Here is a 20,416-nt window from a genome sequence, read left to right as displayed (position 1 = left end):
CCAAGAAACCATAAAAAACAATCATTCCATTCACTCCACATTCTCTCAACATGATATCTTCATTTTGCAGGAAATATTGTAGAAGGAAGTAGGAAGTATTCTGCAATTCTAGAACTAATCCTTACCAAGAGAGAGGAATTGGTTGAAAAAGGTACACCTTGGCAAAAAGTATTCATTCATTTATTTAATTCGATTTCTATGGCCGCCCAATCCCAAAGGATTCAGGGCGGTTTACAATAATATAAAAAAGATACAAAAACAATAAAAAAAAGTCAAATAAAAAAAAACTAAAACTATAAAAGGAATGTTTATTATTATTATTATTATTATTATTATTATTATTATTATTATTATTTATTAGACTTGTATGCCGCCTCTTTCCATAGATTCGGGGCAGCTCACAACACAATAAAAACAGTTCATAACAAATCTAATAATTTACAATTTAAAATATTAAAAAAAACCCATTATTAAACAGACATACATACAAGCATACCATACATAAATTGTATAGGCCCGGGGGAGATATCTCAGTTCCCCCATGCCTGACGACAAAGGTGGATTTTAAGGAGTTTACGAAAGGCGAGGAGGGTAGGGGCAGTTCTAATCTCTGGGGAGAGCTGGTTCCAGAGAGTCGGGGCCGCCACAGAGAAGGCTCTTCCCCTGGGGCCCGCCAACCAACATTGTTTAGTTGACGGGACCCGGAGAAGGCCCACTCTGTGGGAACTAATCGGTTGCTGGGATTCATGCGGCAGAAGGCGGTCTTGGAGATATTCTAGTCCGATGCCATGAAGGGCTTGAACCTGTCCTAGCTCTTGAATTTAGCTAGTGTGTAATCCAGGCTTTTTTTTGAGGGGGGAAGGCCCACTCTGTGGGAACTAATCGGTCGCTGGGATTCGTGCGGCAGAAGGCGGTCTCGGAGATATTCTGGTCCAATACCATGAAGGGCTTGAACCTGTCCTAGCTCTTGAATTTAGCTAGTGTGTAATCCAGGCTTTCTTTTTGAGGGGGGAAGTAGTATTTTCAAAATTATACACAATGATCCCTGGGATTCCTACTCAGGAGATCACCAGTGCAATATATGAACTCAATATATGTCAAGAGACAAAAGAACAACAAAACATTAGGACCAGGTGAGCCGCTGGCAGAATTTTAGCTAGGTTTTACAGGATACTTTAGGCCAGTGGTTCTCAACCTGGGGGTCAGGACCCCTTTGGGGTCGAACAACCGCTTTACATAAGACCATAGGAAAATGGTCTTAAGACCATAGGAAAATACAAATTTCCCATGGTGTTAGGAACTAAAGCTTCTATTTTGGCACCTTGGAACATATTTTTATAATCTGACCAATCAGGGGTTTGCAGTGGAGGTATCCCTCTGATCTTCCTGCCAATCAGCTTAAAGCTCTGTTGGGAAAGTTGGTGTTAGATGAGGGATGGGCTGCTGCCTGGATGGAGGGGGGGGCGCAGTGGGGTAGCAAAAATGGAGCTCTACCCCAGAGCACGTAATTTGCACTGAAAGATGTTGAAAGAAAACGCAGGGCGTCCTGCATAAGCCACGGCCACAGTGTGGTAGTAGAAAATTTGGTAGCCCTTCACTGCATTAGACTTATGGTTGGGGGTCACCACAACATGAAGAACTGTGTTAAGGCATTAGAAATGTTGCAAACCACTGCTTTAGACTCATCGGTGTTGGAAGTTTATAATGAAATATTGATTGATGCAAAAGTACCAAATTCGTGAATGGAAGCAAATATTGCTTTGATTCCAAAAGAAGGTTCAGATTTAATGCAGATTAAAAAAACTATAGGCCCATCTATTTACTGAACACTGACTATACTTAGATTTCAGAAAACCATTCAACAAACTAGACCACAACTTATTTCTTCCAAAACTGAGAAAAAAATTGGATAGACAGCTTTACCACCAGATGGATTCACAACTGGCTCTAAGCTAGTAGGAATACAGTAGTAACAACCTAGAGGACAGACTCAAGATCCAGATGGATCCAGACAGACTTGAACACTGGGCTCTGTGTAACAAAATGAAATTCAATGAACAAACAAGTAAAACTCTACACTTAGGTCAGGAAAACCAAAAATAAACATAATTATTATAAATTGGTGCAACAAATTAAAACAGATTTGGAAAAGTGGAAAAATCCATAACTATGATTGATGGGAAGAGTAGCCACCATAAAAATGAATATCCTGCCAAGATTCAATGGCTAGTAGACAAAAACAGGAGCCAGGAAAAAGGAAAATATATGAAAGGATTGGTGATATAAGAAAGAACCATTAGTTTGGTTACAAATAGCATTATTATTATTTCCTAAAATGATTTGTACCCAGGCAACACATTGTTCAATTGAAATTGGAATTTCATATGCTATAAATTAAAATAAAAATTATTGCCAACACACACAAAAGTAAGTCCTCTGTTCCATCCTGACCTACACTTTCCAGGCTTTCTTTGTAGAATGAACATAATCAAAAACCAGCTATGATTGGGAAAAGGATCCCTTTACACAAACACACGCAAAGCATACACACATTTCCCATGGTTTTCTATGCTTTAAATTTTCTTTTATGTACACTGAAAGCATATGCACCAAAGACAAATTCCTCGTGTGTCCAATCACAATAAAGAATTCTATTCTATTCTATTCTAAATTTAGAGGTACCCTGTACTCACCTTCTTTCCATTGAGCTCAAACTCAAAACCGCTTTAAAACCTAGTTCCCAAATGGCCAAGGTCCAAGAAAACTTACCCACATACATCAATGGGTCTGTTGCTAGCAAGGAAAGCTTACATAGGCCATTTACATTTGGAGAGGTTAGCTTGGAGTCCCATCTTTTGGGTGCCAAATTGTTGGAAGTAATGTTCTTCTGAGTTCAGTTCCAAGTGGGGAAAAAAGACACTGGATTCATGGAAGTTGCTTGGAAAGAATGTTTTAATGGTTGACAGGAGCACATGGCATGAATTCCTGAACAGAAAAGGTGTATCACATGCTCCCAGATGTTGGGTGAAGAGGAAAAAGGACAGAGATGCTGAGATTTCCGCTCTGGGCACTCCTGCTTCTGTGCAAGAAATGCACTGACTGGTTGTCAGAATCCCATGGTGCCATGCAGGCGCAGCTCTGAAGGCTGTGTTTTGAGTTCATGTTTGGGTGACCCTTGCTGGGTGGTGATAATAATAATAATAATAATAATAATAATAATAATAATAATAACAACAACAACAACAACAACAACAACAACAATTTATTAGACTTGTATGCCGCCCCTCTCCAGAGACTTGGGGTAGATGATGTAATGAAAGGGCTTTGGGCAATTCTTTAAACAGTTGTATTAGAGGCAAATCTTTTGTTATGCAGAATAGATTGGCACGCTCCTTGCCTCTTTCCCTGAACTGCACAGCTTCAGAGGTTGTGGGTGCTTCACTGGAGGTTTTTAAGAAAAGATCCGACAGCCACTTGGCTGAAATAGTATAGGGCAGTAATGGCGAACCTATGGCACAGGTGCCACAGGTGGCAGGCGGAGCCCTATCTGCTGGCACACAAGCCATTGCCCTAGCTCAGCTCCAAAGTGCATGTGCATGCTGACAGTTGATGTTCGGCTCACAGGGAAGCTATGGGAGGGCGTTTTTCGGCTTATAGAAGGGAGGGCATTTTTAACCTCTCCAAGCTCCAGGGTAGCCATTAGAGCAGTGATGGCGAACCTTTTATTCTTCGGGTGCCAAAAGAGTGTGCGTGTATGCAATTGTGCATGTGCAAGTGCCCACACCCATAATTCAATGCCTGAGGAGGGTGAAAACAGCTTCTCCCTCCCCAGGAGGCCCCCTGGAGGCTGGAAATGGTAAAAACGGTAAAAACGGCCTCCCCCATCTCCCCGGAAGCTCTATGGAAGCCAAAAACAACTTCCCAGCCTCTTTGTGAGCCAAAAATCACCTGGCCACACACACACACATGCATGTTGGAGCTGAAATAGGGCAACAGCTCACGTGCCAGCAGATATGGCTCTGCATGTCACCTGTCCCATAACTTCGCCATCACTGCTTTAGAGCCTGGGGAAGGTGAAAAATGGGCCTACTGGGCCAACCAGAAGTTGAAAAACAGGCCATTTATTTTATTTATTTATTTGTCATACAAATACTGTATAGTATTGTATTGTATGTTTAACATAATATAAGTATAAAGTAGAGATAGAGAAGATAAAAAAGGCATTAGTACAGGAATAGTAGGCAAAAACGTGCACCTATGCACGCCCCTTACAGACCTCTTAGAAAAGGGGAGAGGTCTATTGTAGATAATGTAAGGTTGAAGATTTTGGGATTGGGAGAAGAAACAAGAGTCCGGTAGTGAATTCCAGGCATTGACTCTACTGCTGAAATTGTATTGTCTGCAGTCTAGTTTGAAACTATTTACATTTAGTATCTATTGCATGCTCTTGTGTTGTTGTTTTTAAATGTGAAGTAGTCGCTTCACCTTTACATTGTACATTGTGATATATGATTTTATGAACAACAGTTAAATCAATTCGGAGGCGGCGTAGCTGTAAATTTTCTAAACATAGTAATTGAAGTCTGGAGGAGTAAGGTAATTTGTTGCATGAGGAGTGAAGGACTCTTCTTGTGAAGTATTTCTGGACTCCTTCAATTGTATTAATGTCTGTTACGCAGTGTGGAGTCCATACAGGGGAGCTGTATTCAAGAATTGGTCTGACAAATGTTTTGTACACTCTGGTTAGTAGAACGGTGCTTCTAGAGAAGAAGGTGCATAGAATTAAATTTCTGGCCTCCAGGAGGGAGAGGCCGTTTTCACCCTCCCCAGACATTGAATTATGGGTATGGGCACTAACGCATGCGCCCATGCGCCCATGCGCCCATGCTCTTTTGGCACCTGAGGAAAAAAAGGTTCGCCATCACTGGTACAGGCTCTCCTTCTTAAGCACAGGATTGGACTCCCAACCTTGGCAACTTGAAGATATCTGGACTTCAACTCCCAGAATTCCCCAGCAGCATTTGCTGGCTGGGGTATTCTGGGAATTGAAGTCCAAATATCTTCAAGTTGCCAAGGTTGGGAAACACTGGACTAGAAGACCTTCAAGATCCCTTACAGCCCTATTTTGATTATCTCGGGACCACAGCTTTTCACCGGCTCCTACGCTCTCACAACCATGCGTGATATCGTCCCCAGTGGTCTTATCAAAACTGACACGCTTTCCCAGCCTCTGGGGGCGGGGAATCACCGCAGAGCCTTTCTCGCGGGGGAGCAGCTCTGTCGGCAGGTTCCCCTTCGCCTCATTCCCGCCAAGGCCGGGAAATATTGGCGTTTCAGACGCCTTTTGTTTTTTCTCCGGGAGAAAAGGCCGCAGGGAGCGCCTTGTGGCCGTCGCTGACTGCTACGAGGCCGGGCGGTGCGCTTTTCCGCCGGGCTACCATTTTTTGACTTTCGATTCTCGCAGCGGGCTTGGCTGATATTCCCCGAGATTTCGGCTGGGGTCAGAGTAGCCCGCGGAGAAACGAAAGTCGAAAGCGGTAGCATTTCCCCCTCGACTGCGCTCCTGGCGGAGGAGAAGGGTGACGGGGCTTCTTCCCGGGTAAAAACTCTCGAGTTCCTGCGCTTCTGCGGCTTGGGTGAGTATTCAAGCGGCGGGGGGAGAAATAGGCTTCTCGCCGTTGCTGGGGGCCGCTAAGGACGCCTCAAATTCAGAAACCCCCAAAGGGCCTCCTCGTCTTGGAGATGCTTTCTGGATATGGAAAGTCGGAGGAGGCGAAGGACGCGCTGACATCAATGGAGCCTTTTTCTAAATTAAATCGGGTTTCTATATTAATTCGGTTTTCTAAATTAAATCGGCTCAGTCGAGGGTCGGTTCCAGCGTTCCTGAGGAAGGACTCTCCCACGCTACCCACCCACCCAATAGCTTTCCCTGTGAAATTTCCGGTTTCTTGCACGAGCTCCGGTTGATTTGCGTTCAAGCAGAGCCTGGGAAATCATCCGGTAAAAACTATGGCAGTATAATTTGGATTTCTGCACACCCCGTCGAGAGGGCGATCCTCCACCTGGTGTGGACGTCGACTCACGGCAGCCCATGGCAGTCTGGGAATTAAAACTCGCGCAGCTAAAAGTTGCCAAGGTTGAAAAAAAGAAGGGCTTTACAGTGGAACCCCGACATAAGAGCTGCTCTACTTAAGAGCAACTCGAGATAAGAGCTGGGAGGGGAGAGATATTTTTGTTCTACTTACAAGCCCAAATTCGAGATACAAGCGCCAAGGAGCTGTCTCCTGAAGCCAAACGCTAACTTCTGCGTTCGGCTTCAGGAGACAGCTGCGAAGCGGCGCGCGTGTTTTAAAAGGTTGCAGCCGGCCTGGGGGGCTCGGGGGGTGCTTGCAGCTTTCTTTCTTGCTCTTTTTCTTTCTCTCTTTTACCTTCCCTTCCTCTATTTCTTCTTTTCTTTCTCCTTCCCACCTTCTTCCCTCCCTCCCTCCCTTCACTCATTCCTCTCTTACTCTCCCCTTTCATAAGTTTCCTTGCTTCCTTCCTCTGTTCCTGTCCCTTCCCCCTTTCTTTCTTTCTTTCTTTCTTTCTTTCTTTCTTTCTTTCTTGCTCTTTTTCTTTCTCTCTTTTACCTTCCCTTCCTCTATTTCTTCTTTTCTTTCTCCTTCCCACCTTCTTCCCTCCCTCCCTCCCTTCACTCATTCCTCTCTTACTCTCCCCTTTCATAAGTTTCCTTGCTTCCTTCCTCTGTTCCTGTCCCTTCCCTCTTTCCTTCCTTCCTTCCCACCCTCCGTCCATTCATTCACCCATTGCTCTCTTGATCGCTTAAAGCCGGTCCCTGGTGCAAAAAGGGTTGGGGACCTCTGTCCTACAGGATTGGGTGGCAGAGAAGTTGAACATATGTAAATTTAAAAGTTTAAGAAAGTTTACAAGTTAAGTGAAAGAAACTTCATTATTCATTTATATGTACATGTACATTTCTTCATTAAAAACATGTCTTTCTGCATAATTTAGACTAACTTTGTGAGTTTTTTTAGGGCTGGAACCAATTAAAATTATTTACATTAATTCCTATGGGGAAAAGTCGTTCGAGATAAGAGCTGCTCGACTTAAGAGCCCAGGTCCGGAACGAATTAAACTCGTATCTCGAGGTACCACTGTATTGTAGAGCAGTGTTTCCCAACCTTGGCAACTTGAAGATATTTGGACTTCAACTCCTAGAATTCCTCAGCCAGCGAATGCTGGCTGGGGAATTCTGAGAGTTGAAGTCCAGATATCTCCAAGTTGCCAAGGTTGGGAAACACTGTTGTAGAGGATGGGTCGAGGCTGATTTCAATTCTAGGTTTGTGAAACGGGGGAAGTACAGTATAATGATGATGATGATGATGATGATGACGACCACGACGATAGAGTTGGGAGGGATCTAGGAGGTCTTCTAGTCCAACCCCCTGCTTGGGCAGGAGACCCTACACCAGTGTTTCCCAACCTTGGCAACTTGAAGATATTTGGACTTCAACTCCCAGAATTCCCCAGCCAGCGAACGTTGGCTGGGGAATTCTGGGAGTTGAAGTCCAGATATCTTCAAGTTGCCAAGGTTGGGAAACACTGCCCTACATTACTTCAGACAAATGGTTATTTACCATTTGTCTGAAGTAGTGCCATTAAAACTAGCAAAAAGTTCCTCTTAAAAAGTGTTATTTTCTTTTCTTTTATTATTTGATTGATTGATTGATTTGATTTGATTTCTATGCCGCCCTTCTTGAGGTGACTCGGGGTGGCATACAACATTAAATATTACAATATATAAGAAATCTAATAACTATAAAAATATGAAAATTTACTAAAACATTTTAAAAGACCCCATGTACACACACACACATTCATCCAATCCAATCATATCTCGTATCAGCCCAAGACAGTCTCATCACTCACGGCCCCCATGCCTGCCGGCAAAGGTAGGTTTTTAAAGCTTTACGAAAGACCAGGAGGGAGGGGGCTGTATGTATCTCCGGAGGGAGTTCGTTCCATAAGGCCGGGCCACCACAGAGAAGGCTCTTCCCCTAGGCCCCACCAGTCGACATTGTCTGGCTGACGGCACCTGGAGAAGGCCGACCCTAACTGGCCGCTGGGATACATGAGGCAGAAGACGGTCCTGAAGATAATCTGGTCCTAAGAGATGTAGGGCTTTGTAGGTTTTGCATCTTAGAAGCCCTTATTGCCCAGTTAATTTCTCTTTATTAACCGGCACGTAATTGTGTAACTACATTTTGCAGGATTTTTACTTTTTATTTTTTGCTTATACCCCCAAAATACAGTTACGGTTAGAAAACCAAGCATCTTAAGCTATAGCAAATCTTGAGTGCAAAGTCTGATATTTGGATTTTGAAGATGGCCTTTGTTTTGAATATGTGTTCTGATACTGTGGGAAATTGCAGATAGAAATCATGCAGGATGGTGAATAAAAGTGGTGCACTAACAAACAGAATTTAATGTTGTTGTTTTTACTGTTTATTGTATTGAACACAGAGGGCCACTGTTGGTAGAGATGTTCTTGCTGTCCCTGAGCATCCTGACTTCTACTGTGTGGTCCTCTAGCTTAGTTTGACATGACATATCAAAGTATATAATGCTGCAATACTGTGCCTGCTTTGGTATCATTTTTACTGAAATTATTGCAATGTTAAAATATAGATTTTAAGTATATATTGTTTTGTTAGCCTTCTACTTAAGAATCTGGTCACAGAACGAATTAAGTTCCTAAGTAGAGGTACCACTGTACTTGATAAATGACATTTAGTGGTATTATCTCAATACTTGTCTGATCTTTCTCTAGATTGGGAAGCTTTAGGCCTCTGGATTGGGAAGAACAGGCTCAGAATTAACCCTAGTGAAACTGAGTGAATGTGGATTTGCCGGTCATCAGTTTACTGTATTGGGAAGTCCTATTTATTGTCACTTTTGTGTTAGTTGCCTATAATATACAACATAATATACACGGGGCCACTCTTAAAGAGTATTCAGAATCTGCAAATGGTACAGAATATGGCAGTGTAGGTGATTATGAAAAGGTTTGGAAATATTTAAAAAAATAATCCACAGCTATCTTTAGGGAGTTGCTGGTAAATATTCTTATTGTGATTTTTTTTCTTCTAGGTTATAACATGCCTGACAACTGTCTTGACTCAGATGAATGCATGGCAAAACTTAATAATTATTGTCAGAAGAACCATTTTAAATTGGAGTGCCAAGAAATTGATGCCACAGGACCACCTCATGATCGTGTGTAAGTTGAAGAATATCCAGAGATCATTAAAAGGCAGCACCCCCCCCCCCTTTATATATTTGTTCTGTAGAGCAGAATGTTTTTCATAATAGTAAGAACTTTTCATCTCTCTGCCTGTTTATCCCCAACCACTACCTAATAACACTGCTATGTAAAACATTTCTGAATTCTCACTGGATTGGTCTAGGGGTGGGTCCCAAATATTTTTTTACTACTGGTTCTGTGGGTATGGCTTCTTTTGTGAGTGTGGCTTACTGGTCATGTGACTCAGTGGGCATGGTTTCATGGTCATGTGATTGGGTGGGTGTAGTTTGGTGGACAGATGTAGCTTGCTGGTTATGTGACTGGGTGGGCATGACCAACTTGATGTCACTCACATCAAGATTAGGCTTAGGGTTACGGTGCCTGGCCTCTCTTTGCCTCAAAGGACTCAACAAAATACAATTTCCCTATTTATTTACTACTACTGAACATCCAAAATATACCATTTAATCCACTGTATATATGCCATATATGCACATACATATTACCATATTTTTTGAGTATAAAACTCATCCCTTTCCGCCCTAAAAGAGGCTGAAAATTCAGGTGCATCTTATACAGTGATCCCTCGTTTTTCGCGGGGGATGCGTTCCAAGACCACCCGTGAAAAATGAATTTCTGTCAAGTAGAAGAAAGATATTTTTTTATGTATTTAACGAGTATTTGGACTTTTAAAACCCACCCTTTGCATTAAACAGTCATTCTATAATATTTCTCAGCTGGAACTACATGTGATATCCTACCACTTTCTTTAACAGAGTACAGTAGTACTGTAGAAGAATTTGATGAATTTTTAATGGATTTAAAATTTTCAATGGATTTATGCCCCCTTTGAAAACCCGTGAAGTAACGAATCCATGAAAGATGAACCGTGAAGTAGCGAGGGATTACTGTACTCTGAATGTATTTTTTTCCAGAGCTTTTTGTTTCCAGCCCTAACTAGGTGCTAATGATCTTCCCAGCTCTTACCTTGCAGGTTCTTTCATTGTTACTCTTTGCAAATAATGTTTTCCAACCCCTAAGTCTTTGCAGGATTTTTTTCATTGCTCTAACTTGCTCCGAATGTTTTTTTCCAGCCCTAATCAGGTGCTAATGATGTTCTCAGCTCTTACCCGCTTGCAAGCTCTTTCATTGTTACTCTCTGTCAAGAATATTTTCCAAACCCTGTCTTTGTAGTTTTTTAAAAATTGCTCTACTTGCTCTAAATGTTTCTTCCCAGCCCTAACCAGGTGCTAACAATGTTCCTACATCTTATCGGCTTGCAAACTCTTTCATTGTTACTCTCTCTGAATAAAGTTTTTTTAAAGCCCTAACAAGGGGATATAATAATGTGCTGAAGCTGACCAGACCAAGGATCCTAGCCAGATGAATATTTTCCTCTCCAAAAACTAATATATAGTACATTTTGTGTATAGGTACACAAAAAGATAATTATCTACTATATATACTGCAGGTGCAGATTGCCACTACTGCTGCTACTGGTGTGCTGCGTGAGCAGCTTTGCTTCTCCTGCATGTGTGCATGTCCCAGTGAGATTTTGCTTCTGCGCATGCGTGAGATTTTGACTTTTTTTTTTGCTTCCATGCATGCGCAGAAGCAAAAACCCCACTGAAATCTCTCTCGCACACATGTCCCCTCACAATATTCTGAGCTGAAACAAAATCTTGCTGAGATGCACACGGCAACTTTCGCTACTAGTGTGCCGTCCTTATTCATACTGGAAGCCACTCGCTACTGGTATACTGTATATATATGCACACACATTTATTTATTTATTTATTAGATTTGTATGCCGCGCCTCTCCGCAGACTCGGGGCGGCTCACAACAACAATAAAATAGTATATAATAAACAAATCTAATATTTAAAATATATCTAAAAAACCCATTATTTTTAAAAAAATATACAACATACCCTACATAATACTATATAAACTTGGGGAAGATGTCTCAATTCCCCCATGCCTGACAGCAGAGGTGGGTTTTAAGAGGTTTGCGAAAGGCAAGGAGGGTAGGGGCAATCCTAATCTCCGGGGGGAGCTGGTTCCAGAGGGTCGGGGCCGCCACAGTGAAGGTTCTTCCCCTGGGGCCCACCAGACGACATTGTTTAGTCGATGGGACCCAGAGAAGGCCAACTCTGTGGGACCTAACCGGTCGCTGGGATTCGTGCAGCAGAAGGCGGTCTCGGAGATATTCTGGTTCGATGCCATAAAGGGCTTTATAGGTCATAACCAACACTTTGAATTGTGACCAGAAACTGATCGGCAACCAATGCACACACACAGCTCTTTTAAAACTATGCATATTCAATCTCACTTTCTGCATTTGGAAAAACACATCTAAAGTCCAATTTCTGCCACACATTTAACTATAATGTCTGTACATTAGAACATTACACACGTGTTCCTTAGCTTGCACATGACTGTTAGAGCCAGATGCCATGAATTGAGTAAAATGTAGTGAAATTCACTCAACAGTTCTCTTGCTTAGCAACCACAATTTGGGGGTCAATTGTGATCATAAGTCTAGGACTAGTTATCCTGAACTTACACCGTCAAATTCAATTATGTCAATGTGATTGGCAAGAATGTTTAAGGATAAATCAGAAATATGTTAGAAATGTCATCAAACACCAGGATCCTATTATCATATGTGGTGGACATGTGAAGAAGCATTAAAAATTAAGACATGGTTGGAAGAAATGACACAGCAACATGTGGATATGAAACCATAAATATTTCTGTTAGAAATCTTACCAGGAATGTATCAAAAAGCTAATGTATATTTGATTATACACATTTTAACAACAGATAGAATTCTATTTGCACAACATTGGAAAAGTAGAGAGATTCCTAGTGTGGAGCAGGTGATAAGGAAAATATTAGAATGTGTAGAAATGAATAGTTCGACTTTAGATATTAAAGAGAAACAACAAACTGAATATTATGAAATTCGGGAGGTATTTTATAAATGGTTTGAGAGTAAAAAAGGGCTTTGGAATTGAAGGTTAAAAATTAAAAGATATATGCTAAGAATAAATGAAATAATTGATAGATTATAAGAAATAAGAATAAAATTGTATAATGTGAATAAGGTAAATGAAGATTAGATATTGAAAGAGGATGTTACAAAAAAGAATTTTAATCAGACAACACACTGCTGAGGGATGAATGCTTATTTTGTATTTTGTAATTAAAAATATAAAAAAATTATATTGGTCCTAGTTGTGGGTGTTGGTCAGAAAATGATTTTTTAAATTATTATTATTACTATATGTTTCCCAATGGTTGCTAACTGAATGGGAAGTGGTTCTATCCCTGTTCTTCGTGCCCAGCATTTAGCTAGAAGGATGGTTTCAAGATAGGGGCAGGCATAGAAATGTTAGTTCAGAGAAAATAGTCTTGTTCTTCTATCACAGTGGTTCTCAACCTTGGGGTCGGGATCCCTTTGGGGGTCGAACGACAATTTCACAGGGGTCGCCTAAGACCATGGGAAAAGACAAATTTCCAATGGTGTTAGCAACTAAAGCTTCTATTCTGGCATCTCAGAACATATTTTTACAATCCAACCAATCAGGCGTTTACAGGGGGGTGTCCCTCTGACCTCTTGCCAATCAGCTTAAAGATCTATTGAAAGAATTGGCGCTAAACTTATAGTTGGGGGTCACCAGTAGATGAGGAACTGTATTAAGGGGTCGCGGCATTAGAAAGGTTGAGAACCACTGTTGTATCAGAATCCCCTACTGGAATTTGGGGAACCTGAGATTTCCCCCTCCTCACCTGGATGATTCAAGGAAAAAAAGGAAACAAATGATGTTTGGGTCTTCCAAGACTTTCCTGTTGTTAACTTTTTCCGATGATGGAGAAAATGGGAGTTATAATTGTGCAATGGGTGTATTTTGCAGATGATGCGTCTCTCCTCCTGATTCACAGCATCTTATAATTTACTTTCTTCACTGTAGATTCACTATAGCAATTGTCATTAACAAGGTCCAATATGAACCTGCCACTGGTAAAAGCAAGAAAGAAGCAAAAACCAAGGCAGGTGTATTAGCCTGGAAAGCCATACAAAACAAGGTAAGTGGAGGAGTGCCTACAAACCAAGATCTAATAATAATAATAATAATAATAATAATAATAATAATAATAATTATTATTATTATTATTATTATTATTATTATTATTAATTGGATTTGTATGCCGCCCCTCTCCGTAGACTCGGGGCGGCTAACAACAATGATAAAAACAGCATGTGACAAGTGCCAGTTTTATCATGTCACATGATGTTCCAACATCAAAAGCAACAGCAGCAGCAATGACAACAAAAACATTAATTACTTCCTTTCCTAACATCCCAGAGTTGCTGGAGTTAGCCACATATATAAATTTGATAAAATATTATTATGGTTCATCACACAGTCAGACAGATGTTCAGAGTGAGTTTGACATTTTTGTCTTTCTATCGAGTTCTTTCAAAGTACCTGGGATAAGGATGTTTGATGGTGTTACAGATATCATCACAGGATGTCAGCTGTTGCAAGTAAATCTGCCTTTTGCAATTGATTGATGGTGAATTTGTGTTCAAATGGTGTTCCAGTTGTTTTGGGATTGCACCCAAGGTGCCTGTTACTGTTGACACTGCCTTTACTTGCTTTTGCCACAGTCATTCTGTTTTCTTGTCTTTGTATCTTCTCCAGTTCTTTCTTCTCTTGTGCTGTGCCCAGGCACTAACATGTCCACTATCAGAACATTTTTGTCTTTCTTGTCAACAGTTGTTAAGTCTGTGGTTTTATGTAGCAGGTACCTTTCTGTTTGAATTCTAAAATCCCAGAGCAATTTATTTTCTTCATTTTCTATGACTTTCTCTATTTTAGGATCCCACCAGATCTTGCTTACAGGCAAATGATATTTTTTGTAGATCTTCAAATGCAACATTGTTCCTCCTTTATCATGTAATTGTTTGTAGTCAGTCCATGTGATTTTCTTGCAGCTTATAACAATAAAATATTACTATTGTTATAGTTATGGTTGTTTGCACACTCAGCCAGATGTTTAGACTGAAGCTGAGATAGGCAGATGTATTATTTATACATTTCTGCTTTGTGTGACCAAGTGGGAAAATAAAATCCTCCCTTCATGTCAATCTCATTAGGTAGAGCAGACCAGGAAACAATTCCTTGGGAAGGCTAAAACTACCTTTATTGAATATTGCAAATTTTACTGAATCTCTCCCGCCCCCTTATACTCCAGTGATTCATGAGGTCATTTGCCCAAATCATTCTTAAATGTTATTTCGTTTTTGTAAAACTGCACTGCGACCATCATAATTGAAATTTCACTTCCCCCCTAGGCTTATAGAATTTATACATGGTATGCTTGTATGTATAAGTGGTTCTTTAAATTGGGGTTTTTTAGATTATTTTTAATATTAGATTTGTTCTCATTGTCTTTTCATTGTTGTTAGCCGCCCCGAGTCTTCGGAGAGGGGCGGCATACAAATCTAATAAATAAATAAATAAATAAATAAATAAATAAATAAAGAGTTAGTTGTCAAGCATCCAAATGTTTAACATTTGTTGCATACATCTATCAAGGCCACCTTCCTCACACGCTATACTCCATCATGTTTTCAAATCTACTCTAAAATCTCAAATTACTGCATAGGTTAGTTCAGTGTTTCTCAATTATTTTCTGCTATACCCCGAAGAAGAAGTAAACATTTTGCACCACCCAACTCTTCCCTGGGACATTGGTTTGCAATATTTATCATGTTTTCGCTGAAAAAGCTTAAGCGACTTACCGTATTTTTCGCTCCATAAGACGCAGTTTTTTCCTCCCAAAGTAGGATGAAAAATCAGCCCCGTCTTATGGAGCGAAGATGCAGGCAGGGGGGGGGGGAGGCGCTGGAGCAGAGGGCGCAGGGACGGGGACAGGGGGGGGAATCGTCTGAACGCGGTTCCGAGTTGGGGGTTCGGGGTGTGTGTGCTGGGAAGCCCCCTAGGCTGGCTGCGATCTTTTAAAACAGCCGCGCCGCTTCTCAGCTGACTCCTGAAGCGCGGAAGTTCACCTTTGGCTTTTGGCTTCAGGAGTCAGCTGGGAAGCAGCGCGGCTGTTTTAAAAGATCGCAGCCGGCCTGGGGGGCTTCCCAGCACCCCCCCCGATCCCGCTTCCCAGCTGTTAAGTTATTCTGTTATTGTAATAAATATTTTAGCCCACTTTTTGGCTCAAAATATTTTTTTCTATTTTCCTCCTCTAAAATCTAGGTGCGTCTTTATCAGCAGGTGCGTCTTATAGAGCAAAAAATACGGTATCTTTTTTTTTAAAAAAAAATTATTTTTATAATAATAGTAAAACATTCACACAGCATATAAAAAAGTGCTCAATGCTCAAAGTGCCCACCACCAAACAATATTCATACCCCTCCATATTTTGGTGGAGGGTCTCAAGCGGCCTATCAGTGTGATTGCGGTGTAATGTGTTTAAGTGACACCTTAATTTATTTGGCTTCATGCTGTCTGCTGCTAACATTTTTAGACAAAGTAAACATACCGGTCTTTCCTCGTCTCCCACCGTAGTCACAGTGAAGCCAAGCACTACATAGGCTTCATCATATTTCCTCATCTTAGCTTTCGGGAGACATACATTTGTCTCATTATCTTCATCTCTCTCCTCCTTTCTTTTCATCCCTGTTAAATATTTTTCCATGGTGTCTCTTAAGGTTTGTTATATGCACTTCATATCTCCTACTCTGTGCTGTGTGCTGTTGTTCAGTGCAAAAAAACCCCTGGGCAGTGAAGCTACCAAAATTTTTACTACTACACTGTGGGCGTGACTTATTCAGGATGCCCTGCATTTTCTTTCAACATCTTTCTTTCAACATCTTTCAGTGCAAATTGGATACTCTGGGATGGAGCTCCATTTTTGCTACCCCACTGCGCCCCCCCCCCCCAGTCTGGGCAGTAGCCCACCCCTGCCCCTGTAGCAAAAAAGCACGTTCCTCAGGGTCACATGCCCCCCTGGCATCGCTCCATGCCCCCACCCCCCAGGGGGGCCCACCCAACTATTTGAGAAACACTGGGTTAGGTTATGCAGCAAAGACAAATCCCTCAAGTGTACAATCACACTTGGCCAATAAAGAATTCTAATTTAAGCGATATAGATTTTCAAACTGGAATTGTTTATGATAAGCTGTCTACATTGTAAAAATCTGTCCAACCCTGGGGAAAAAAATGCAAACTTTAATTTAAACTGACATGTGGTACCTCATGATATGAACTTAATTGGTTCCAGGAGGAGGTTCGTAAGGTGAAAAGTTCGTAAGATGAAACAATGTTTCAGGGAGGAGCAGCTAAAGGGGGCGGGTGGAAGAAGCAAGGCTAGGCTAAAGGGTGAGTGGGAAGGAAGAAAGGCAAGGGGGGCGCCCCTCCCTTTTCTTTCTTCAAAAGACACTCTTTGAAGTGCCTGCAAACATGCTGTTCTCCTAGTTATTTAAATGGAGTCTTTCCCCCCTCCAAGCCACCCCTCCCTTTTCTTTCTTCAAAAGACACTCTTTGAGTGCCTGCAAACACGCTGTTCTCCTAGTTATTTAAATGGAGTCTTTCCCCCCTCCAAGCCACCCCTCCCTTTTCTTTCTTCAAAAGACACTCTTTGAGTGCCTGCAAACACGCTGTTCTCCTAGTTATTTAAATGGAGTCTTTCCCCCCTCCAAGCCACCCCTCCCTTTTCTTTCTTCAAAAGACACTCTTTGAGTGCCTGCAAACACGCTGTTCTCCTAGTTATTTAAATGGAGTCTTTTCCCCCTCCAAGCCGCCCCTCCCTTTTTCTTCAAAAAAAGGGGGGGGGGAAAGAAACCCCTTCATCCCAGCAGCAGCGGCTTGGGTTCATAAGGTGAAAAATCGTTCGGAAAAAGAGGCAAAAAAATCTTAAACACCGGGTTCGTATCTTGAAAAGTTCATTAGAAGAGGCGTTCGTAAGATGAGGTACCATGTGCTTTTAAATATGTCCTTGCCTATCTTGGCCAAAAAGAATTGTTAGAATTATTTTTCCTTTACTGTGGCGGTTGAAGTGAAATTTGGAGAGTGGCAACAGCCAAAGCGAGTAGGGTTTATCTAGGTTTGGGAGAGGATTAGAAACTTTCCTTTTAAAATACTGTTTAAACTTATTTTAGGAATGAATCTAACTTTCATGTTTCCTACTTCAGACTGGAAAGCAATTGCCAATTCTCAGAGCTTTAGAACAGGTGTCCATGAAGGTTCAAAGCCATGTGGTGACCACCTGTGCCATAAAGTCAAATTAGGCATTCCTCAGGCAGTCTGTGCTGAGGAAAGGAATGCCCTTTCAGCGATTAACTCCAGGTAGCTGACTCTAAGGAGTGTTATCTACAGGGGAAGCGGTGTTACCTTTTATGCCATATTTCCCCTGTAAACCCTTTCACTCTTTGCATATGTGGGGGGTTTTCAACTTCTAATAGGTGCTACTCTCAGGGGTATATGACCTTATGTGGAAACACTCTCAGCAAATTGTTTTTTCTTTGTAAAGCAAGATTTTTCAACGTTGCACAAAAATATCTTCAAGTTCCTTCAAACTAATAGAATTATTATGTGATAAGCTGAAGATAATTTGATCAAAATTCTGTTTCCACCTTAGGCCTATGAGATACAGTGGAACCCCGACATAAGAGCTGCTCTACTTAAGAGCAACTCGAGATAAGAGCTGGGAGGGGAGAGATATTTTTGTTCTACTTACAAGCCCAAATTCGAGATACAAGCGCCAAGGAGCTGTCTCCTGAAGCCAAACGCTAACTTCCGCGTTCGGCTTCAGGAGACAGCTGCGAAGCGGCGCGCGTGTTTTAAAAGGTTGCAGCCAGCCTGGGGGGCTCGGGGGGGTGCTTGCAGCTTTCTTTCTTGCTCTTTTTCTTTCTCTCTTTTACCTTCCCTTCCTCTATTTCTTCTTTTCTTTCTCCTTCCCACCTTCTTCCCTCCCTCCCTCCCTTCACTCATTCCTCTCTTACTCTCCCCTTTCATAAGTTTCCTTGCTTCCTTCCTCTGTTCCTGTCCCTTCCCTCTTTCCTTCCTTCCTTCCCACCCTCCGTCCATTCATTCACCCATTGCTCTCTTGATCGCTTAAAGCCGGTCCCTGGTGCAAAAAGGGTTGGGGACCTCTGTCCTACAGGATTGGGTGGCAGAGAAGTTGAACATATGTAAATTTAAAAGTTTAAGAAAGTTTACAAGTTAAGTGAAAGAAACTTCATTATTCATTTATATGTACATGTACATTTCTTCATTAAAAACATGTCTTTCTGCATAATTTAGACTAACTTTGTGAGTTTTTTTAGGGCTGGAACCAATTAAAATTATTTACATTAATTCCTATGGGGAAAAGTCGTTCGAGATAAGAGCTGCTCGACTTAAGAGCCCAGGTCCGGAACGAATTAAACTCGTATCTCGAGGTACCACTGTATGCCTGGAATTATCTCCCCCTCCACCCTCAGTCCAAAGCTTTCTACAGTTTGCACGATTCTTCAGCCCACATAATAATAATAATAATAATAATAATAATAATAATAATAATAATTTATTAGATTTGTATGCCGCCCCTCTCCTAAGACTCGGGGCGGCTCACAACAACGATAAAAACAATATTATGCTGGTACAAATCTAATATTAAAAAACTAAAATCCCTATCATAATTAAAAACCAAACAGCACATACATACCAAACATAAATTATAATAAGCCTGGGGGAAGGTGTCTCAAATCCCCCATGCCTGGCGGTATCGGTGGGTCTTAAGTAGTTTACGGAAAACAGGGTGGGAGCAGTTCTAATCTCTGGGGGGAGTTGATTCCAGAGGGCCGGGGCCGCCACAGAGAAGGCTCTTCCCCTGGGGCCCGCCAGACGACATTGTTTAGTCAACGGGACCTGGAGAAGGCCTACTCTGTGGGACCTTATCGGCCGCTGGGATTCGTGCGGTAGCAGGCGGTTCCGGAGGTACTCTGGTCCAATGCCATGTAGGGCTTTAAAGGTCATGACCAACACTTTGAATTGTGACCGGAAACTGATTGGCAGCCAATGCAGGCCACGGAGTGTTGTAGATACGTGGGCGAATCTGGGAAGCCCCACGATGGCTCTCGCGGCCGCGTTCTGCATGATCTGGAGTTTTCCATAGTCATGTGGGGTCATAAAATAGATCTGCCCTTCTTTTCTCTCTCTCCCTGTCTCCCAGTCTCCCTCTCTCTCGCTTTGGGTATATATTTGTGACCCATTGTACATTTTGCTAAATCAGAACAATACTTTTGCCAAAAATTCTGCAATTTATGTTACTATCTCTTTACAAGAAATAATAAATTAAGAACAAGTTATCTGTTCATTGTGCAGGAATTCCAAGAACAATCTCCCTCTCCTCAAGCAGATTAATTTATGCTTATTTTTTTGTAGGGAGAACTGGATTCATGTGAACAGCACAATGAGTCAAAATTATCCCTGCTTTCCCAAAGTGATCCTGAACTTACATCGTCAAATTCAATTAACTATGTTTGCTGGCTTAATGAGTATGCATCAAAGAACAAAGTGCGTGTTCAGTATAACATGATATCTAAAACTGGATTGGACCATAAACCACTGTGAGTTACTGATGGTATTTTATCTTGGGGAATAGGGTTGCATTTTTAAAAAAAATATTCTCTTGAGATATGTAGGTGTTATTGAATTTTATTCACATTCATGCATTGCAATGAATCATAGTTTTATTTGACAGTAGTTTCTTGAATAATGGTTTATGTGCCATGCTTAATCATAAATTATTGTTTATAAATCACAGTAGCTGTATTTACATATTGCACTAAACCAAAATTAAACCTTTTCTCACAGGGAATGTGTGAACCAGCAGGTGATTTTTTTTGCAAACAAATGAAGTTGAGGCTGCAACACTAGGAATATAGCTCTAATAATCATAATATATCATACATAATATATTGTTACACATTTTAACAATCCTTGTGTAGGCTTAAAAGATAAGCAGACTCATACCATCATAGAATGTAAATGTTGGATAATCAAATCCCTGCCTGGTATGGGGATCCAATGGAATGGCATCCCTAAT

At 41.4% G+C, this 20,416-nt stretch overlaps 1 protein-coding gene across 2 annotated transcripts in view; it reads left to right on the top strand.

The window, feature by feature from the left end:
• Window positions 1–5,421: 5,421 nt before the first annotated feature.
• EIF2AK2 (eukaryotic translation initiation factor 2 alpha kinase 2) overlaps window positions 5,422–20,416 on the top strand; it is a 49,488-nt gene continuing 34,493 nt past the window's right edge. Inside the window, exons 1-4 of one of the 2 annotated variants that reach the window (XR_011557478.1) lie at window positions 5,422–5,636; window positions 9,151–9,280; window positions 13,282–13,396; window positions 19,753–19,937. Coding sequence is in view for 1 of the 2 variants with exons in the window: in XM_070734131.1 (XP_070590232.1) it covers window positions 9,159–9,280; window positions 13,282–13,396; window positions 19,753–19,937 (422 nt within the window). In the remaining variant the exon portion in view is untranslated. The remainder of the gene's footprint in view (window positions 5,637–9,150; window positions 9,281–13,281; window positions 13,397–19,752; window positions 19,938–20,416) is intronic. The other variant, XM_070734131.1, reaches the window with a different exon arrangement.

The sequence above is a fragment of the Erythrolamprus reginae genome, chromosome 1 (genome assembly GCF_031021105.1).
Source record: "Erythrolamprus reginae isolate rEryReg1 chromosome 1, rEryReg1.hap1, whole genome shotgun sequence".
NCBI lineage: Eukaryota > Metazoa > Chordata > Lepidosauria > Squamata > Dipsadidae > Erythrolamprus > Erythrolamprus reginae.
Note: the sequence above shows the minus strand (reverse complement) of the source record. Positions and strands in the feature narration are given on the sequence as shown.